Source organism: Anabrus simplex, chromosome 1 (assembly GCF_040414725.1).
Source record: "Anabrus simplex isolate iqAnaSimp1 chromosome 1, ASM4041472v1, whole genome shotgun sequence".
NCBI lineage: Eukaryota > Metazoa > Arthropoda > Insecta > Orthoptera > Tettigoniidae > Anabrus > Anabrus simplex.
In genome coordinates this window covers 972,401,108-972,423,280 of record NC_090265.1, presented here as the reverse complement: position 1 = coordinate 972,423,280, position 22,173 = coordinate 972,401,108, and the positions used below count along the sequence as shown (strand labels likewise).

Below are 22,173 nucleotides of genomic sequence, written 5' to 3'. Positions count from 1 at the left end.
CTAAACTCTCACTGAATAATTGAGAAGAGTCTCTTATAATTTAACTTTTCTCTTTTTATTTTTTCCAGATATTTTACACCATGACAGCAGTAGAAGATCTTGATGAATGGCAGCAGAAAGTAGTGGGTCTAACAGAATCAGCAGACTTAGTGAATTTGGAGAAATATGCTCAATACGCCATAGCAGTTGCTGCACGCACCAAGTCGGGTTTGGGAAGACTATCAGAGAAAGTGACTGTGAAGGTTAAACCTGAAGATGTGCCTTTAAATCTTAGAGCACATGATGTTAGCACTCACAGTATGACTCTCTCTTGGGCTCCTCCCATTCGACTTAACCCCATTAATTATAAGGTAGGCTTGTGACTTTCAAGTAAAACCAAATACAATATGTAAATAAGATTCCACATATCATTCAAAATATTGTGAATACTCTGTTGATCTGAGACTGTTATTAATTGTTAGTACCGTATGCTCACATAGCTTAGTAAACACAAGAAACACTATAAATCATCTCTCCACAGTAGCATAAAAATGAATCCAAACAAGATGTAGAAAAGTGTTCTCATAATAAAAGTCATAAAATCTATTGAAAATAATTTCTGCAATTACATAAAGTCATACTTTAATACTTTACATAACCTCCTTTGTTTTTCAAAATAGCATTGACACATTCTGGCATGGATTCCACCAGTTTTTACACGAATATTCTTGATCTCTTCATTGTGAAACTATACCTTGATAAGAGATATCATGCTCACTTGCATTGATCTCTGCAGTTTTGCCATACTCTTCTTACAAAAACCCCATACATTTTCAATGGGGTTGACATCGAGTGAGTTGCCAGGCAAAGGGAGCACTGTTTTTGTCCTCAAAGAATTTGTTGACCTTTTTGGATGTGTGGTATGGTGCACAATCTTGTTGAAAAACACTTTCACTATTTGGAGAGAGTTCTTGTAACTCAGGCACCACCCTTCTTCAAAGGTTTTGTATGTATTGATGACTGTTCAGATCTCCATCTAATTATACCTTTTTCTTTGTATTGTAGCCAAAGATTCTTCAATCTCAGGCTTCTCTTGCGACACACTTCCATGAAGATGTTGCATGATTTAACAGGATGTCTCTCTGGATTATCCCTCAAATCTGCAATTTTCTTCCTGAATTTTTTGGGGCTTATGGCACGTTCCTTTAGATCTTTGTGTATTTGTTAAAGCCAACGGGGATGAGTTTTCCAATTTCCCTGAAGAGACAGTATTCTATACGCCCATCTGTCCAGGTTCATTTTCGTTAGGTGTGCATAAAAGGTCAGCCTCCTCTTTTTTGATTGTGGTGACAGTCTTCTCTGTTCTCTCATACAGTTCCCTATTGGATCTCAGCAGGAATGTAAAAACCCTTTGACACTTTCTTGGTTCCTAAAATTTTCCTGAGAAACTTCCTTTTTCTCAATTGTGGGATCATCTATTTTGACTAATGTCACTACAATTCTGGTCTGACTACCAGCAGTGCCTCAGTTTTATCTGAAAGGAGATAGATATGGACCTCAGTTTAAAGGTAATTTCCATTTTCCTCGCTCTTTCTGCTAGCAATTTTTTTTTAATTGCCATTGGGAGAAAGGATCTCGCCCAGGTACTTAAATTTATCAGTCTTGTGGATACTCTCGTACACCATTTCAATTTTGCAGATAAGGTCCATTTTAGTTGAATCCACGTGCATTGTCTTTTCAGATGAGATCCTTAGGCCAGTCTTAGCAGCTATTTCTTATGGTATTTCTATTTGTCTCGCTGCTGTTAGGATGTTGTGTGCAAGGATCACTACATCATCAGCAAAGGCCAGGTAATCAAATGCAATACCAGTGTTTTTGAAACCTACTTTTACTCCACTTTGGATATTATTTGTTGACAATTATTTTCTCCCTTCTCTGATGACATTTTCCAGAACACAATTGAACAGAAGTAGAGAGAGGCCATCCCTCTGTCAGTTCTGTTTTAATTTTTAATATTTCTGACAGTTCACCCAGGAACTAACTTATGAATACATGTCTTTGAGGGACTGTTGGATCAAAGCTAGAAATTTATCATTGACTCCAAACTCCCCGAGAATTTTTATAAGAGTTTCATGGACCACTGAATCGTAGGCCTTCTTGAAATCCATGAAGATCATAATCATCAGTTTTCTCCTCATTGTTCTGATCTTAATCAATGATTTGAGGGGGAACATTTTTTTTATGGACATGAAACTTCCTTTCAGAACCCTGCCTGGTATTCCCCCAACTGTTTATCCAAGTGGACCTCTGCCCTAGTTTGAATGCTTTCGACAATATCTTGTATGCGATGGGAAGAAGCAAGGTGACTCTGTAATTATTGACATCCATTTTATCACCCTTTCTGTACAAGGGATGAATTAGAACATTCTTCCATTCCTTTTGGATCTCTCCAGTTACCCAAATATGAGCAAAAAGTCCTTCCAGCTGTCTAACAACATTTTTGTCTGCATAATTAAACAGTTCTGCCATGATAGAGCCTTTTACAGGTGCCTTGTTGATTTTAGTTCTTTAATTAAACCCTTGATTTCTTTGTTGTGAGGAGGATGCAAATTGTACAATTTTTCTGTGTGTGTGCGTGTGTGGGGGGGGGGGTGCAAAAACAAGTCCTTCCTGGGGGGTCACAGTTCAAAAGTTTGAAAATAATAAGCTAGGTGTTTGCAGTTTTTCTTGTTGGTCATGAAGAGCTTTCCTTCCTCATTCTTGAAACCCAGAACCCTGGGAGTTAGTACATTCATTTTATTCTTAAAACTCTGTAAAATTCCTTGGTGTTATTTCTCTTAAACTTCTCCTCAATTTGGTCAAGTTGTTCCCTTTCCCTTTCATACTGTCATTTTGCATTCTTGAGAATTTTGTTCTTTGAATTCCTCAGAACCTTTGTGCAGTGCATTGTCACATTCATTGTTCCACCAGGGATGTTCTCTTCTTTTCCAGCTGTGTCTTGGATTTTGTTTGTAATTTCTTCTGGTTCATATGAGTCCAGGGATTCATGCTCTTTCTGGTACTTCTCCACAATTGCTTGGTTGACCTTGAATTCGTCTGTCCTAAATCTTTTGATTGTAAATGAGGTTCTCTTGGTGGTATGGACCTCATTTTCACCCTAGACAGATAATTGTCTGAGTCCAAGTTGTCTTCCTTTTGAATTCTGAGATTCATTATTTCCCGGGGATTGGAGGTTGCCATGTGATTTATTTGAAATTCCTCCAAGCTGGGACTGATCGCCAAGTCATCATTCTTTCGGTTTCTTTCTTGAATCGGGTGGACATTATCTTCATATTGAATCTGCTAACCAACAATTACTACCTGAAGATGGATAGCAAACACTGTTGTTTAATGAACAAGCACATTTGATGCATAAACATTAACTTGTTAGGATAAACTTCAGGAAATTTGTAGTGAGGATTTCTTCCTTACTAACAAAGTGAGAGTTTTATTCCTTTACTGAAGATTGTCAAATTTATCATATGACTACTATTTATAGAAATAGCCCGCCTGGTGGCCATGATCGTTAAGGCGCTGAAGTCTAAACGGTCTAACACCGAGGTTAGCCGGTTCGAGTCCCGTTGGTCGAAAAAATTTTCACCATCAGAATGTTGGCCGGCAGGGTAGGGGAGGTGGTGGTATACAATTTCTAATCACTAGATTGCGTGCCAAAAGCCTGGATTAAATTCCAAACCTCTCCGCAGTGCTCATATGGAGTGAGGGCATATGACGCTGTTGATGGTGATTCGTCCGTCGGATGGGGACGTTAAGCCTTGAGCAGACCCCTTGGTGCTATTCGACAGGAGTAGGCTATGTGCCGGCACCGGGTTTCACCCTCTCCCTACTATCATATATCACGTCATTCATTTCATCTCTCATTAACTCCTCTGATGAGGTTGACGTCAGGAAGGGCATCCGGTCATAAAAAAAAACGCCACGACAAAGTCATCTCACCTCATACCCGACCCCGTAGGGAAACGGGACAAGGGCTGGACAAACAAACTACTATTTATAGAAATGAGCTCTTATTATATTTTGTACACTTACAAAGTCACATTTATCTTTTCAATCCATGTATGCTATTTTTTTGTTCTTAGTATAATTCTGTTTTATCTCATAGTTTGCATCCGATATTTTACAGATTTCGTATGATGCTGTGAAGGAGTTTGTTGATTCTCAAGGTATAACACAGACCCAAGAAGTGCCTAGGCAGACCGTCTTGTTAAAACCTTCTGTTCGTTCCCATACCATCAATGAGCTTTCACCCTTTACAACTTACAATGTTAATGTTAGTGCTATCCCAACTGATCATCAGTACCGACCACCAACCAAGATTACTGTTACCACACAAATGGCAGGTACGTACAGCTTCTTCATTTTGTGGATTAATACTAAGTTATTTTACAACAGTTTCTTATTTTTGAAATAAAATGAGATAGATGTCCCACTTAATTTTGTAGGGTTCCCGTAATTTTTTTTGTAAAAGCAGGACATTTGTATTTTTCACTTGAAAAACTAGAATATTTTGTAAAAAAGTGAGAACCATTAGAAATGCAAAAAATAGAATTAAATTCACCATGCATCACAATCACACTTACAATGATTTCAAGAACAAAATTTCAGAACATACCTGATTAAAGTTTGTGTTTATGTTGCATTAGAATATTTATCAGATTTATGAACCTCATCAAGAAGTTTTGTTTCTTAAGATATTTGGGCATGGAAGTCAAGACAAATCCTTAAAATGAGTCTTTACAATGATTAAATATTCCACTGTTGCAATCGTAAGTCTATTTTCCCTCATCTGTCCACAATGCATTTATTAATGGAAAAACATGTTCAACAACTGCATTGGATCCTGGCAGAGCCAAACAAAAACATATCAAGTATTTCAGATTGTTAGTGATGATGATGATGATGATGATGCTTGTTGTTTTAAGGGGCTTAACATCGAAGGGCATCGGCCCCCAGATTGTTAGTGTTTATATCCTGTGTAGTAAAATGAGCAAATATTTCCCACCATTTGTCACTGATACTTTGATTCTTCAGTTCACCCTACACTCAAAACTTATTTTCACAATATTTTTTTCACACGTGCGAACTCATCAAACAAGTTTTCTTCATTCATACTAAAATTTGGTGACACCATTTCTATGAATATGTAGCTTTCTCGTATGTTTTTCCACATCGGAGACTCCTTTCCCTTCGAGCTGATCCAGTTCATAGTCTGAAGAGGTGTGAGAAATGGTGTACACCACTCTTGAACATATTCAATGGAGGTATCATAGAAATCTATTGCATAGGTTTGAAACTTATCAATTAGTATGTATCCTTCGCTTTTGGGTTCTTGTAATTTAATTTCCACAGTAGAGGTAAGGAACTTTTCTATTAATGTATTTAATTCATTCTTCACTTCAATAATTATCATATCTTGCTTTTTAACGCAATGGAAAATATCGGAAAAGGTTTTCAGTTGGCAGGGAAGGAAATGCAGGAATGTAATTGAAAAAGGATTTTCGAAGAAAGTTTTGAGACTGATAGAACATTTGTCATTGGAAAGAAAGTATGACTTTAATGCAGGCAAAATGTCCAACTCTCTGGACTGCAGAGAGAATAGACAACCACCATGTTTTGCTTGTTAATAAAAAATATTTTATACTCTATATTGGTGAATTCATAAAAGGATTTAAGTTCTTAAATTCCAACACAATAAATATGAAAATACTGATAAATCTTGTTAATTATAAACTGAACATCTATAGGTAAGCAGTCCTCAGCAGTCTGCATAGCATTATAAATCACATGTGCCAGACAACCAATGAAATTAAATTATTTACAATTTCTTTTTGCAGTTTAGAATACAAAAAATTCTTTCCCTTCCTCTTCTCTCCAGCTAAGTTCATATTCATGTTGTCAACTGATATAGCAATAACCTTTTCAAGGAGATTTAACTTCTGTAATACCTCAAAAATGTAAAACTGAATTTCTGAAGTTTCACCACCTATATTTACTAACTCCAACTCCTTGACCCACACACTTCTTTCCAGATCATATCATCTTACCACAAAAGGCACTAACTTTATATCCAAATGGTTGGCCACGAACCTACTTCACTGGCGTAGCAGGGGGAGAGGTAATACTCCCACGTGGCACGCCCCAGGTGGTGGATAGGGCGGTCCTAACCAGCTTGCCGGTAAACTTGAGGGAAATAAAATACCTCTCGTGGACCAAACACATACCCCCTGTGTGTGGGGGATGCAGACAAAAAATACACCCACGGTATCCCCTGCCTGTCGTAAGAGGCGACCAAGGGATGATTGTATTAGAACCATGAAACTACTTGTGATTAGTACCACCACGTGGGGAACACCATGGGTGGTTTTTACTTGTGTGTAGTACCACTATGTTAGGTACCAAATAGGTTTGTGATTAGTAGCAAAAGAGTACATTGCTAGCTTTTACAGTACCTGTGATTAGTAGCACTATATGAGCGACACCATGGTTCTGGCTTGCCTGTGATTAGTACCCACTATATGAGGAGCACCATGGCATAGCGCAAGTCCATCCATTCATTCTTCGTCCTCATGTTTTAAATTCTGGTCAGTGGAGGATTTTGGACTTTTAATTTGTCATTCCATTTCATCTCATGACCTAGATGTTAGGCCCCTTTAAACAACAAGCATCATCGTCATCATCAAATGGTTGGATGAGTCAGTCAACAATGATATGAAGAGTACTTCTTTTAGCTGTACATTGATCGATTTGCCACAAATGATGCCTTGCACTTTGTATGAGAACATTTGAATGTATCGTTGAAAAGTTTTTCATGATGGCTGTTGTGCAGTCCATTGACTTAAAGCTGTGATTGCACAGCACTATGATAAGTGAAGGTTGCTTCCTGTGCTGTCAGTGAGTAAGTAAGTAAACTCGTGTCCTCAACCCGAGATGATGCAGCTCTTTTCAGGCACACCCCCATTGGAGGTGAGCTGCGTGTACTATTTGAACCACATACCAGCCCTCCTGCCATTCTTAAATTTCTGGCAGTACCGGGAATCGAACCCGGGCCGCCGAGGACGGCAGCTAATAACACTAACCGTTACGCTACGGGAGGCGGGCTGTCAGTGAGTGATAACTGTTTTTCCATTTCACTTTCAGTTTTCAGTCACATGCTGCTGTTGGAAGCTTTATTTTGAACAGTACTACTTTAGTGTTTTTTTTCGTTCCCATGTGGTTGACTACGTCTGACCGCCTTCCATGTGAAATGCAAAATTTAGCACTGCATAATGTACATTCCATGTTGTCATCTATTAATCCTACCGTTACATCTGCACTTACATTTTGGCATGATACAAAGTATGTACAGTACAACACTGAGTAGCAACCAATCTTCATGTGTTTGTAACACTACCAACAGAAGCATGCAGAAAACAAAATGAGCATTGTCATCAGAATTATGAACTTCTTAACAAAATTTCATGAATCTGCCACCAGCAGTGATGCATATTTAAAATGGAATAAATTCCATAAGCCTAATGCACTTGTTTTAGGAAGGATACTTACAAAAGGAAAAAGTGCAACATTTGGGAAAAAAGTCAGGTCATGGGACGTTCTATCAAAAAGGTCATTGTCTGGGAAAAACAGGATGAATAAGAACCCTACTCTTTTGATGAGTGTTTTCCTGTTAGTCCTTTGCCTCTCTTTCATTTTTTGGAGAGTGCACACTGAATTATTATTAACCTTTTGAACTCCATTACCCTTAGCGTATGCTTCCTGCTCCACTCTTAATTAATTTCTGCACTGTGGGTATGGAGGAGCATCACCACCTCCGGTTTCATTATCACTATCACTTTGTTCACTTTCACTTATATTCACTAATAAATCATCCAAGTCAGTTATTGGTTCATCATCGTCACTATCACTGTCCACTAACTGTTCTAATATATCCAGTTCCATGAGTGAAGACGAAGCAGAAGCCATGTTTACATTCAAACAACAACATCTGTGAACTTGCATAAACATTCGAGAATAACAGAGCTTAAAAAGTTACCACAATTCCCGTGAACTATTGTAAATAGGAAAACATGTTCTCTCAAAGACCGTTAGATAGCTCTACAATACCAGAACACGGCACAGTCGCCATACAAGCGCTGAAAGTACGAGATATTGTCATGTCGAGTTGAGCTTGACATCGAAGCGCAAATCTAATATTTTAATGTCGAACCGCATTCGACATAGGAGTGCAAAAGGTTAAGATACGGTGATGTAACATCAAGAAAATTTTTTGTTGTAATTGTCTACCCTGAAGTAATGGGAAGGGAGTTATCACTGACTCTGTGTGTTTTAATATTGAAAACATTTCTTAGCGGACAAAGTAGGGGTCCCCATACTAGGAAAAAAGTAAAGTTAAGCAATTTCCTCAATTGTGCTGAAAGTTGAAGGGCTGAAGGACCTAGAAAGGTTTTAAATTGTGAGACTTGGATAGCTCTATCGAACTAAGAAAGCAAATTTCGAAAATAACTTCCGGCCTAAATGCAGTTCCAGGAAAACAGCTTAAAATCACTTGTTTCTTTACTTGTTTTCCTTTTTAATTCAAATCATAGTCAAATTAACTTATTTACATAATTCTTTCTGTGTTCCTTGGTTCAATACCTTCAAGCGGTTTTTTTATTTTTTTTGAAAAATGTCCACACCGAATGTAGTTATAAGGACTTAAGTGAAACTTTGCATTTACTCACACTGGCACTCATAGTGGTAGAAAAAGGCAAACTGCTAATCTAATTGACCGGAAAACAATTATTAAGAAAAGGATTGTAATTTTTAGGAATAAATAAAGAATATATTCTCATATTTTATTATATTTTATTTACCTAAAATTCAAAGCTCATATCCTTAGGATGTTTACAACATTGAGTTGCTTGCCTGAACAGTAGACTTATTTTCTTATGAAATGAGCCATTTCAGTGAATGACACAAGTGTCTGATTATTTTATAAAATGGCCTATAATTACTAATTCCATATAATGTGTTTATAAAATGATATCATTACTTCCAAGTTTGTTAACTGCCTGCCTATAAAAAATTTAACAATATATTTCTCATTACTGGGATATGCAAAGTAATTTGGAGTCTTTTGATTCTTTGTTGGTATCTTGAATTATTTTAACTAATATCTCCAGTATTTAGTGAATAAATGATAACTGTTTTTCATGAACTGAAGGATAATATATTTCCTTGTTCATGTAGTGAGCTTTTTGATGAATCCAGTCGACAGGCTGGCTACCGATCTGTCTTGGATGTGTCCTCTGTAGATTCATTAATATATTGTTGCGGTTTTGTTTTTAGTTATTGTATGGAGTTTTGAGTTATGCATGGATATTAGAGCTGGTTTGGCTGTTTAATTTAATTTGCTAACCATGCTAATATATGGTTACTCGTATTTATTTTGTAAGTCTCGACATATTCTTATATTTACTATCTGTGGTGTCCTTTGTGTAATGCTGAAGTAACCCTTATACACAACTAAGTAAGTAATTTATTCCTTTAGCTCCTCAGCCAATGGTACAACCTGATTTCTATGGTGTTGTGAATGGAGCTGAGATTCAAGTTATTCTGCCACAAGCCTCTGAAGAATATGGACCAATCAGCCATTACTACCTCATAGTGGTGCCCGATGACAAAATGAATCTGAACAAGAATCCTGATCAGTTCCTTACTGAGGAGGTATGTGAAAAAATGCATCATTTTTAATGAAAAATAATTGCACTGTTTTAGAATCTTCTGTATTGTTTAAAGAAGGTTTCTTCTTCTTCTTCTCCTCCTTCTCCTCATCGTCGTCGTCGTCGTCGTCATCATCATCATCATCATCATCATCATTATCCTTATCCTTCTCCTTCTCCAGATAGTTCGTGAGCAGTGTGCTCACTGTGCAGCAGCTTTCTCTCCCTTGTAAAGTCTTTTACAACTTTTAAGACTGATCCTTTTTTTCAGATATTTATTACTCTACTTCTCTATTTACATGATCTGTTTCAAAGTAGTCCCCCTCTACTTGAACGTGCTTCTTATAGCATTTCTGCCAGTCCTTGAACACATGATGTAGGCCATTCTTTGTCAGGTCCTCGAGCATTACCTCACATTTCTTGAGCACTGCCTCAGAGGTCTCAAATCCAATGTCCTAGAGCTCTATTTTTAGTGAACAGAATCAAAGAGTGAAATCAAGGCTATAAGGCAGACTGATACACAGATTATGTTGAATTTAGCCCAAAATTATATAACTTGAATTACGACATGAGGTCATGCATTGTCATGATGAAGTCTGTGCCCATCCTGTTGAAGTTGTGGTTGTTTCTTTGCACTGTTGTTGCCAATACTGATGTGTAGTATGCTCCTGTAACAGTATTACTCCTCTCATGTCACCTCCATTTTGTGGAGTGCCAAATGCAAGCAGACTCTACAACACAGAGCATTACTTCCAGCCAACAGGTACGACAGTGCTGCTGCCTATAGACATTATAATAAAATAAAAAACCCACTCTTTTCAAATATTCAAGGTACAGACATGTAACTGTTAAGGAATCTATGGGGGGAAAATCAGTCTTAGTCATTCTTGATCAGCACTTGTTTCTTTAAAATATATTTTTCATCTGCCTACTCTCATCCACAGATGACCACATAATTCCTGAGGCATTAGAATGATAAGGAAGTGTCAAACTGTGTCTGCCCATTTTCTGTTTTTCTTTGGAGATCAGATAACCATTTTCTAGCACAAACGTTACATCATATTTTATTGATTATGTTATGTTGCAGCAGAAGAAAAAGATGTTCTTGAAAGGCAAATGAAGCAGTGGAAAGAGGTACTGGGAAGCTTCGGTCTACGTTTAAACATCAAAAAGACAGAATACCTTCCACCAGAAGAGAAGTAGGAACAATCAAGACTGAAGACACACATTGATAAGGTTCAGTCTTTCAAATATCTTGGATCATGGATTCAGAATGATGGAGGCCTAAATGAAGAGCTAAGAGGCAGAGAGAAAGCACTTTGGTGAAAATAAATCTAACTGAAGTTCTCTGTGATAGGAGAATTGCAGTTAAATTCAAGTCCAAGATTTACCATTCAGTTGTAAGGTGTATGCATGTGAATGCCAGCCAGTTGTTAGGTTGGTAGAGAAAAGAGTTCATGTAATGGAAATGAAAATGGAGAGATGGTCACTTGGAGTCACCGAGATGGACAAACTCTGAAATGAAAAAATTGAAGAAATGATGGGAATAACACCCATTATTGACAAAATGGTATTGACATGTAAGGAGAACTCACCCCTCCACTGAAGCAGCAGTGACCTTCAACTTTAAAATTGATAGGAAAATACCTCAAGGAAGATTGAGACAGCCATGGATATACGCAATAAAATCTGACATGAAGTCAACAAATCCGCAGCTTTATAACTTGTTTGTTCTTAGAAGAAGAAGAAGAAGAAGAAGAAGAAGAAGAAGATAGATAGATAGATAGATAGATAGATAGATAGATAGATAGATAGATTTACAGTGCAATTATATACTTAATTACTTTGTATTAATAATAAGATTTATACAAAATAGATTTTTGTTGCTTTCCTTTTTTTCTTTCTGTTGGTCTATGTAAATGTCTGTACAGCTTTACTTCCCTTCAGCCGAAGTAATTATATATTCTGTACCGTACTTTGTTTTAACTACTTTTCTTCTTTTACAGATGATAGCTAATAAAGGTGCCAAACAGGAGCGTGAAAATGCACCATATATAGCCGCAAAATTTTCCCAGCGTAGTATTCCATATACATTTCATTTGGGAAATGGTGAAATGCATGAAGGTTTTCTAAACAGAAAGCTGGAACCCCATAAAAAATATCGGATATTTGTTAGAGCTGTTGTAGACACACCACAAAAGGTAAGATTTTAGTTAAATGACTAATTGAACATTGTCTTAGGTATGCAATCCATTAATTTCTTTGTATTTCTTGTGATCATTATTTATTCTAAAGTTGGAGAAAAGTTCTGAATCACTGCAGCCAAATTAAAAGAGTACAACAAAAAAACAGGTTACATAATAATGTATGATTACTCAAAATTATGAATATTATTTATCAAATTTACTTATCACATGGCTGCTATTGATAAGGATTGTGGAGTATTTGTGTTTTTTTGAGAACTGTTCAAAATTATATCCTGCCTCACCTAGGCAATAAGGGGGAAAACAAAGGAAAGTTAGATATAAAGGTCTTTCTACTTCAATCAAGTTTTGAAGTCTGATTGGGTATCTGATGCAGATTTGAAAGATTTCAAGGTAGAAAAGAACTATCTTTTCTCTTCTGGAACCCCACTGTAATATTGTGGGATTCTCATATTTGAGGTATGAAAATGGCTCACTTGCCAAGAAATTTAGTAGAATGTATCGTACCTCAGAAGTAATCACCAGAACCATGTTCGAGCTGAAGAAAGACATTCATGGACGTTGGTTTGCATTGGACTATGATGTGTGTGACTGGATAAAGATGTGATTTTATTGATAGACAGCTCTTTCAAGAATGGAATTGACCATCTCATCACCCTGTGGGATAAATGTTTTAATAGTTCTGTTAATTACTTTTGAGGTACAAAATGTTCTACTTTGGTATGTGACCTGTTTTCATTTGAATGCCGTTATAGCTCTCTGCCATGTATACCTTTGGAGAGAAGAAATGGAGGGGAATACAAATATAGATAAAATTGTATCTTTGAAAATGTATAAGAGAATGTAGATTATAAAAAATGAAAAATTAGCAGTTTTAGTTACTCTGTCAAACTATGAATAGATTGAAAAAAAAAAGAAAGCAAGAAAAGAAAAAAGATAGAAAGAAGGAAAGGAAGAGATTGGCTTAAGCAAGAAGAAAGAATCCATTGAAAAATGAGGTGTTAGTCTGGTATGAACCAAGAGTTCTGTTGGCTTCGATGTTTCTTTCTTCTATTAAGATTGCTTGGAAGCTGCTAATAGAAATCCTTACCCACATGAAAATGAGGTACCTTATCTTCTGGTGTTGTTAATAGCTTTTAGCTTTGAATAGGAAGATGGTTTATAGGAGACAGGAATTAGATTTCTCAAAACAAAGAGACCTGGCTATGCAGTACAGATCATGTAACCGTATGCTTGCCTTCAGGATTCAACCCCTAATGGTAGCAGTCCTGAAAATGGTTTTCCTTGGTTTCCCCACATTTTCACACCAGGCAAATACTGGGATTTCACCCCTCTGTTACAGCTCATTACCTTCCTAATCCAAGCTCTTTCCCATGCTGTCACTGAAAACTTATCTTGTAACTTGTGCTATGAACAGCAAATGAAGAATGAGTTACTGGTACTGCATTGATCACAAAAGTACACTTTATCTGAACCAAAAGCAGACTCCTTTGATGTGGTCACACATGTGATGTCGTCAAACAGTTAACTGTACAAAAGTCTTCTCTGATAATGTTGTGAACTCTGATGGTGACTATTTTGTGAAATGAAACACCTGTCTCCTAGAGATCATTTTACTATTCAGACCACCCAAACGTAAACTTTACATCATTCTTCTCTGGTTGAGGTTTTTCATTAGCAGCTAATGTTACACACGAGAACTAGATGTTGAATGGCATTTTCAACTATATCAACAACTTTGTGCTTCCCCAATCTCAGTGTGGGAAGAATTTCTTGTAAGTCTTTTCATAAGAAGCAGTTTTAACTCTGTCAAATTATGAATAGATTGTAAAACAAGAAAGCAAGAAAAGAAAAAAGAAAGAAAGAAAGAAAGAAAGAAAGAAAGAAAGGAAAATGACTTAAGCAAGAAGAAAGAAGATTCCATTGAAAAATGAGGTGGTAGTCTGGCATGAACCAAGAGTAGAACTGGAAGATTTATCTTAGACATAAATTATATTAGTTAACATTTTTCTCATTTGATATGCACAAACATATTTTTTCCTAAAGCCATTTTAACATCTCTGCTATGAAATGGATATATGACATTTTGAATATAATTGATAGAATTCCCAATAATTTTCTTTCTCTCATTGCAGCATCTCTATACCTCAAGTCCATTTTCAATTCCTCTTTCGTTGGACATGAGGGAAGTGCCTCCAGGAGATCCTCCAAACCGTCCAAATCCAAATGCGCCTGTCACTGATAATGATGTAACCGTAAACCACAATACAGAAGAAGCTGGGATGGTGTGGGTCATTGGCCCAATCATACTTGCTCTCATGATGTCTATATCCTTCATGCTGTTATTTATCATCAAAAAGTAAGGAATTTTACTAATTTTTAGCATGATATATAAGCATTTGTTCATTTCATTCCGACGACATACCAGCTATGTTATGTCTGTGGAGCTTTTATTGTGTGTGTGTCAGGGTAGGTTACTGTATTTTGCAGGAACATTATGGTATATGCTTTTGCAACTATGAATGGGATTAACTTCATAATTAAGTACATTTATTTAAACCGTGTCATTACAGGCAGGAAGGATAGAGCCATTTCCTTGATCACTTCTGCCTATTGTTTGGAATTAACATCTCTTTTTTGTTTATTTGCCAATGTGTACGGTTTGCTTCCTTTGATGTATTTGGGATTGGGTGGCTTTTGTACTGTACTGCTTTAAATAAATAAATCAATCAGTCAATCAATCAATCAATCAATCAATCAATCATTGGTGTGCATGTAGGGCTGTTGCCCAGGTGCCAGATTCCCTATCAGTTGTTTACCTAGTCTTTTCTTAAATGATTTCGAAGAACTTGGGAATTTAAAAAAAAAAACATTCCCCTTGATAAATTATTCCATTTCCTAATTCCTCTTCCTATAAATTAATATTTGCCCCAATTTGTCTTCATGAAATCCAACTTTATCTTCATATTATGATTTTTTCTACCTTTAAAAGCTACACTCAAGCTTATTTGTCTACATACTCATTACACACCATCTCTCCGCTGACGGCCCAGAATATGCTGCTTAGTTGAGCGGCTCGTGTTTTTCTTCCCAAGTCTTTCCAGCCCAAAGTTTGCAACATTTTCATAACACTACTTCTTTGACGCAAATCACCCAGAACAAATCATGCTGCTTTCCTATGGATCTTTCCCAGTTCTCGTATCAAGTAATCCTGGTGTGAGTCCTATACACAGGAACGATATCCTAATTGGGGTCTTACCAGAGATTTATATGCCCTCTCCTTTACATCCTTACTACCACCTGTAAAAACCTTCATAACCATATGGAAAAATCTGTAACCTTTATTAACAACCTCATTAATGTGATTACACCTAAGTACTTACAATTTTTCCCATGACATACTTTCACCTTATCAATCAGTAATTAAAACTGAGAGGACCTTTCCTCTTGGTGAAACTTACAACCTGACTTTTCATCACATCATTGTCTACCTTCATTTCATTTTTTCAGTTGCTCACAATCCTGTTAACTTATTTGCTACTCTATACAGTATATTATCATCTGCAAAAACCTTATCTGTGTATTCCATATTTATTGCACATATTACGGGTAAATATTAAATTTGCTTTACGCTTGGGCATTAACTGAAATTAATCAAATATACTTGCCCTATGCTTGGATGATAATTGTGACTACTGACATACTTACCTATAATAATAATAATAATAATAATAATAATAATAATAATAATAATAATAATAATAATAATAATAATAATAATAATAATAATAATAGTAATAATAATAATAATAATAATAATAATAATAATAATAATAATAATAATAATAATGTTGTTGTTGTTGTTGTTCCTAAAAATCCTGGTAAATGGGTGCCAGGAGATCACCAAAGAAATCTTCAAAAATGTTAATAATAAATAAGAAAAATGGTAGAAACTCTTCCCAAGTCATGTACAAATACTGCATACCTGGTATTCTGTTAAATGGGCCTTACCTGCAACTCCCTGAAAATGATCGAAAAATAGGTAGGAGCATGCACTCAGGTTACAAATAAATTTATTTGGTGGAATATTTTACATAATTTATATAAGAATAAAATAAACCAGTTGGGATGTAATAATATAGTCTCGAAATACACTTTTATTATACTCACAGCAGTGTCTTTCTTCAACGAGACCGAACAGTTGTGTTTTGTATACTTTCTTCACCTACTGTAGTTCTGTTTTCTAGAACTTTAACTACCCACATAACCAATCTTTTGACTAGTCCAATAGCCTTCATTTTCATCAGCAGTCTCCCATTATCTATCCAATTGAAAGCTTTCCTTGGCCTCATAACTATTGTTAAAAGCCATGGTGCCAAATAATTACGTGGCATGTTATGGTAATTCCAAATAACTGTGGATGTAAATCTCTTCTAGGGAGGTAGTATGAAAATCTAATTTAAATATGAGCACAAAAAGCAAAACACATGGATTTTTTTGGAGGAAAGCAAATTTAATGTACTAAAATGGTATTCAGATGCAAAATATCTTGATGAGTTCTTAAGGCATATCCTATTACATCATCATATACCCTCATTTAAACAAAAAATATCATAATTTTAACCAAGAAAAGGACACGTAAAAGAGGGATGAATAGAAATCACACAAACTATTCCTTTTGCACATTCAAATTACACTCCTAAAACGCCCCTTTAGCACACCCTTGGCCACTAACAAAGTGCACAGCCACCTGAAAACATCTCTGGACATTTAGTAATGGGTACTGCCACCATTTGAAGCAATAAGAGCTGCATACTGCTGGGTGAGCAGAATAAAGCGGAACCGCTCCATCCTGTGCGTGAAAATTCCTGAGTGAGAGAGTCGGCCGGTGATGAAATACAGTGCCGGATGCACTCAAGGCCACGTTACCGTGCTTTGAACGTTGAATGTTTGGACACGTACCACGTGTTTCGTTGGTGACATTAGTACAGTGTGTGAATTCACTGAAATGGCTCAGGTGGCTCAAGTCGGGTATCGGTATTCTGTTCCCCAAAGAGTATTCCTTTACTATTCTTACGTCCATTCAGAAAGTGCGAGGGCCGTAAGGAGATTATTTTAAGAGAAGTTTCCTGATGTTCACGTTCCAGGTTGTACTTCATTTCATAGATTAGTAGATAAATTACAAAAGATGGAAAGTCTTCTTGATGAGAAACATAATAAACCGCATACATTACTCACACAAAAAACTGTAGGTAACATTGGTAACACTCTTGAAAGGTCTCCTACAAAATCACTTTGACGACTTGCTCAGGAAATGGAAATTTCCTATGGTTTTGCAGTCGTTTAAGTGCGGTCAGTATCCAGTATTTGGGAGATAGTGGGTTTGAACCCCACTGTCGGCAGCCCTGAAGATGGTTTTCTGTGGTTTCCCATTTTCACACCAGGCCGCTTCCTTCCCAGTCCTAGCCCTTTCCTGTCTCATTGTCGCCGTAAGACATATCTGTGTTGGTGCGACGTTAAAAAAAAGAAGTACAAAATTACTGAAGTTAAAGCCGTATAAAATTACTGCAGTGCAAGAACTTGAAACGGGTAACCCTTCATTACGAGCATGATTTTATGAATGGGATTTGAATGCGATACATGACGGAGAAACTGATCCTAATCTAATGTGCTGTTTGTTTGTTTGTTAGAAATAGCTTACACGACGATGTATTTACTGCGGACTTCCTGTCAAGAATGCACCTCCCATGTGCAGGCTGCACTGCCGGGCTGCAGGACTGGTTCTGCTTTATGTTGCTCACCCTGTATTTGGCATGGTGGCAAGTAATGTGAGATCAGTAACGTCGCATTCTTGAAGAAGAACAGCCTGCAGCTCGGCCAGGGTGTGAGAATCTTGTTTATTGACTTGATGCCCAAGCTGATTCCACAAGTATTCAATGGAGTAGATTGGGGCTCTGTGATGGGTAGTCCAAAGTGTTGATTTTTGTCTCGCGTAGAAATGTTACACACACCAAGTAGCGTGAGGAGGGGTGTTGCCTTGCATTAAAACAAAGTTCTCCTCAGTATAGATAGTGAAAGGGATGGTATGTTGAAGAAGAATCTTGTGTGCATTTAGTACTCCGTTTTTTAATAAACCCCAGGTCACCAGGTGAGTTGGCCGTGCGATTAGAGGTGCGCGGCTGTGAGCTTGCATCCGGAAGATAGTGGATTTGAACCCCACTGTCGGCAGCCCTGAAGATGGTTTTCTGTGGTTTCCCATTTTCACACCAGGCAAATGGTGGGGCTGTATCTTATTTAAGGCCATGGCCGATTTCTTCCCATTCATTGGTCTTACCTATCACTTCGTCACCATAAGACCTATCTGTGTCAGTGCGACATAAAGCAGATTGTAAATAAAAACAAAAAACAAAACAAAAAAACAGGTCATTCTGAGAATAGGAAGTAATGCCTCTCATTCAATGACAGAATTTCTTCCATAGGATGTTCTTGCTGAGAAGGTAAAATTGGCATAATGTTCCTCAGGTTTCATCCTCACCCTTGCCCTTCTATCTGCAGAACTGAACCAAGGTTGAACTTGGGTTATTCAGTGAAGAGGACATTACTCCACTGCTCCTGTGTCAGTTCCTATGTTCTCTAGCAAACTGAAGACTGGCATTTCAACTTGGCAGTAAGAGGTCTTCTTGAAGACACATCTGCCTCTCTTAGTCTTCTTCTCACTGTCTACTCACTAATATTGACTCTGTGCACCTTCCGTAGATGACTAGTCTGTATGACGGTAACATGGCAATCTCTTAACATCTCTAGAGTTTAAAATTGGACCTTGGACGACCTGATCCAGGCTGTCTGTGCAAGGTGTTATGTTCTCCATAATGTCGTACAGCTTGGTACACACTTGTTGGTGAAGTTTCCAGCTCATTCGCAACATAATGGAAGCTGCATCCGTCACTAATTAGTACTACAGCTCTTGCAACATCTTCAGGACTCAAAGTCATCTCCAAAGCAACTTTCATTCACAGATCCTCTTGAAACACCAAATGAAAAGTTCGTGGGATGTGTATGAAGAGCATCAAACACGAGCTCAAGAATAAAGAGACAATAGGGACTTTGAAGCAATGTAAAGCTCTGTCATAGAAATTAGTGCCAAAATGACACAATGTACGACTTCCATTCTTGCAAGAGTTAAACTTGTCTTCATTTTGTAAAGTTACTTTAAACATTGCTTTTTATATTTTCTCTCTCTTGCTTGTAATGTTGGAAATGTACTGATCTTCAATGAGCAATTTACCCTTGAGGGTAAATTTTTCAAGTACTGTACATATATTCATATATTTTGAAGGCCATGACTAAGCTCAGTGGATAAGCTGATGACTTCTTACACAGGCAGCTGAGGGTAAAATTTTCACCTGAAAAGTCATATGGCATCAGGAATGAATGTTTGGTCTTAAATCCTTTCCAAAAACCAAAATGAGCCAGGATGGCTTCAGTGACCCCATAAAATATAATTAGATACATTGATACTGTACTTTCTCTTTAGATGGAACATAAGAATTTTTAAGGCTCTTTGGAGTTATTTGTACATTTAGGAGATGTAAGTTCATGATATAAAGTAGCCTTATTGGAAACAAAGCTTTAAACCTGCATGTGCTCAGAACTTTTGATTGGACACTTCCCTCTCGCTGATGAGAAAAGAACCAATGTGAAAATGTTATTTTTAATAGCTGCAAAAAGCAGTTCATTTCAAATTTGTGTAAACTTCATTCTGAGGTCATGAATGAAAACCATACCACCAAGTAAGTTGGCTTCACAGTTTGTCGCATAGTTGTGGTCTTACATTCGGGAGATGGTGGGTAAATCCCACTCTTGGCAGCCTACAGATGGTTTTTCATGGTTTCCCATTTTCACACCAGGCAAATGCTGGGGGCTGTATCTTAATTAAGGCCATGGTTGCTTCCTTCCCAGTCCTATTCAATCGACACCATAAAATATGTCTGTCAGTGTGACGTATAACAAATAACAAGAAAATAAAAATAGTACACACCAGTTGTGTTGTGTCCTTTATGGAGCTGTTTTGTGTATGTGTCAGTGTAGGTTACTGTATTTTGTAGTAAAAATGTAAATTCGTGTCCTCGTCCCAAAGTTGTGCAGGTGTTTTAGGCACACCCCCAGTGGGGGTAAGCTGCGTATACCACTTTAACTGCATACCAGTCTTCCTGCCATTCTTAAATTTCTGGCAGTATTGGTTATCTATCCTGGGCCACTGAGGGCAGTAGATAAAGAAAATAAAAATAAAAATAAAATAATAATAAAAAAGAATAATAATTATAAAGTTTTAAGGACATTTTTTACTTGGATAACATATTTGTCAAAATTTAATAATCAAAGCTGGTGATGTTCAGTCAGTATTGCATACCAATCTTAATCCATGGTATCGAAACCTGCACTCTCACCAAGAAAGACTCATCAAGGTTGCAGGCATCTGAGATGAAGTTCCCTAGGTCCACAATTCAAAAAACCAAACTGGACAAGTTAAGGAATGATGTGATTGAAGTAGTTTGGGCATGTAATGAGGATGGATTCAACAAGGACAGCATATGTTAACTTGGAGAGACATGTGGCAGAAAAACAGATGGTGTGAAGACAAAGAACGCACTGGGTGGACATCGTAAAGATGGATATTGTAAATCGGGGAAGGACATTGGAGGACATCATTAACAACAGAACGTATCTCAATAAGACAGAATTGAAGAGGTTCACCAACAGTACCCAGGAAACTGGAACTGTAATATGATGATGATGTAACTTATGTTCCAGAATGGTCTCAAAAATTTGTTGAAAGGAATTAGGTCGCCCTTCGCTTTGCATAAATTACTGTACCTAATGGTCATAAATACTACTACACATTCTCAATGATCTCATAGAAATTAGCACTAATTTTGCAATAAATTTGGCACACCCACCAATTCCCAGGTCTCTAGGAAAGAAGTACATTTTGGTTGTTGAGAATTAAGACAGATTAAGACATCATAATACAGTTGGTAGGGAGGATATAGCTCTTTATAGAAGGTTATAACAAATTAGGTACTAAATAGAATACAACCTGACCTCTTAAATATTAGAATAGGCCTAATTCTTATTTTTGCAAACTGCATGAATAAATATTGTGGTCTGTTTATCTTCATCGAATAATGATATACTGGTATATTTTATCATTTAAACAGAATTGCATGCATAAATTGAAGTTAGGAAGAGCATGAAATATTTGTTTCAAGATTGCTGGGTTTTCATATATTCCATGATAATGTGGAACTTTTGTTACTTATCTAGTTCAAATCCTAGGTGAAGTGGTCTTTGGGATAATTGTTAACAGGAACGCATGCCTGGTTGTACTTTGAAATTCAATTGTCAGTCTTGCTTTGGATTAATTTAACAGTGAGCTCAAGGGTATGTAAATGCCATTTCACTCATGGCCACTAGTTGCAGATATTGCTGACAAAGTTCATAGCTATAACAAAGAGAAAATCCTTTGTTCCAGTGCAGTTACTCAGGAAGAAGTCAGTGAATCTTGGTTGCTTCCAATATTACGATATTTGGAAAGGACCCTTAATGGGCTTTTTAATCTTCAAAAATTCCTTTCAAGACTTTCTTTAAAAAAACTTTCTTTCTTTCCTCCCATCCTAGATGAAAGTATATGAAAAGAATTGTTACTCGCTCTTCATATTCTGGACTAGTATCTCTTACAATAGAAACTATGTAAGAGGTTTTCTTTGCTTAATGTAAGAAAACATTCCAGTTCTAAACAAATTCTTCTCTAAATTTAGAAATGAAGAAGTCAATAACTTTCTATTTGTCTTCCTGATAAAAGTCTCTCATTTTAAAGAAAGAGAAGGAAATTGATACAGATCATCTTGGATTTTCCCCAGTACCGGTACTAATGGAGTTTTCGTATTTCCACTGCATGTCTTTTGATAACCTTATTCTTTCTTTCTTTATTTCATTTTTTTTATTAATCAAAGGAGACTTTTCTGGTTGGAATCCTAAGTTTTTTCATGACTTCTCACATGAGTCAAAAAGAGGACATGGTGCCTGTAAGTCCTGTTGTTATAATGTTGCTGGACTGTGAATGCTTGTTCATAGACTGAGTTTTCTTTGGAATTATGTTTTAACTCATTGATGAACATGTTTATCATTAAAATCTGTTTACAGCTCCTGAATAACCAGAGGGATATATTAGCATC

General features: G+C 36.8%; 1 protein-coding gene across 1 annotated transcript in view; it reads left to right on the top strand.

Moving 5' to 3' along the window:
* Positions 1–22,173, top strand: part of Lar (tyrosine-protein phosphatase Lar) — a 2,342,166-nt gene that overhangs the window by 2,242,248 nt on the left and 77,745 nt on the right. Inside the window, exons 23-27 of the mRNA XM_067136814.2 lie at positions 69–350; positions 4,160–4,376; positions 9,563–9,738; positions 11,741–11,935; positions 14,074–14,297. Of these exons, the coding sequence (XP_066992915.2) occupies positions 69–350; positions 4,160–4,376; positions 9,563–9,738; positions 11,741–11,935; positions 14,074–14,297 (1,094 nt within the window). The remainder of the gene's footprint in view (positions 1–68; positions 351–4,159; positions 4,377–9,562; positions 9,739–11,740; positions 11,936–14,073; positions 14,298–22,173) is intronic.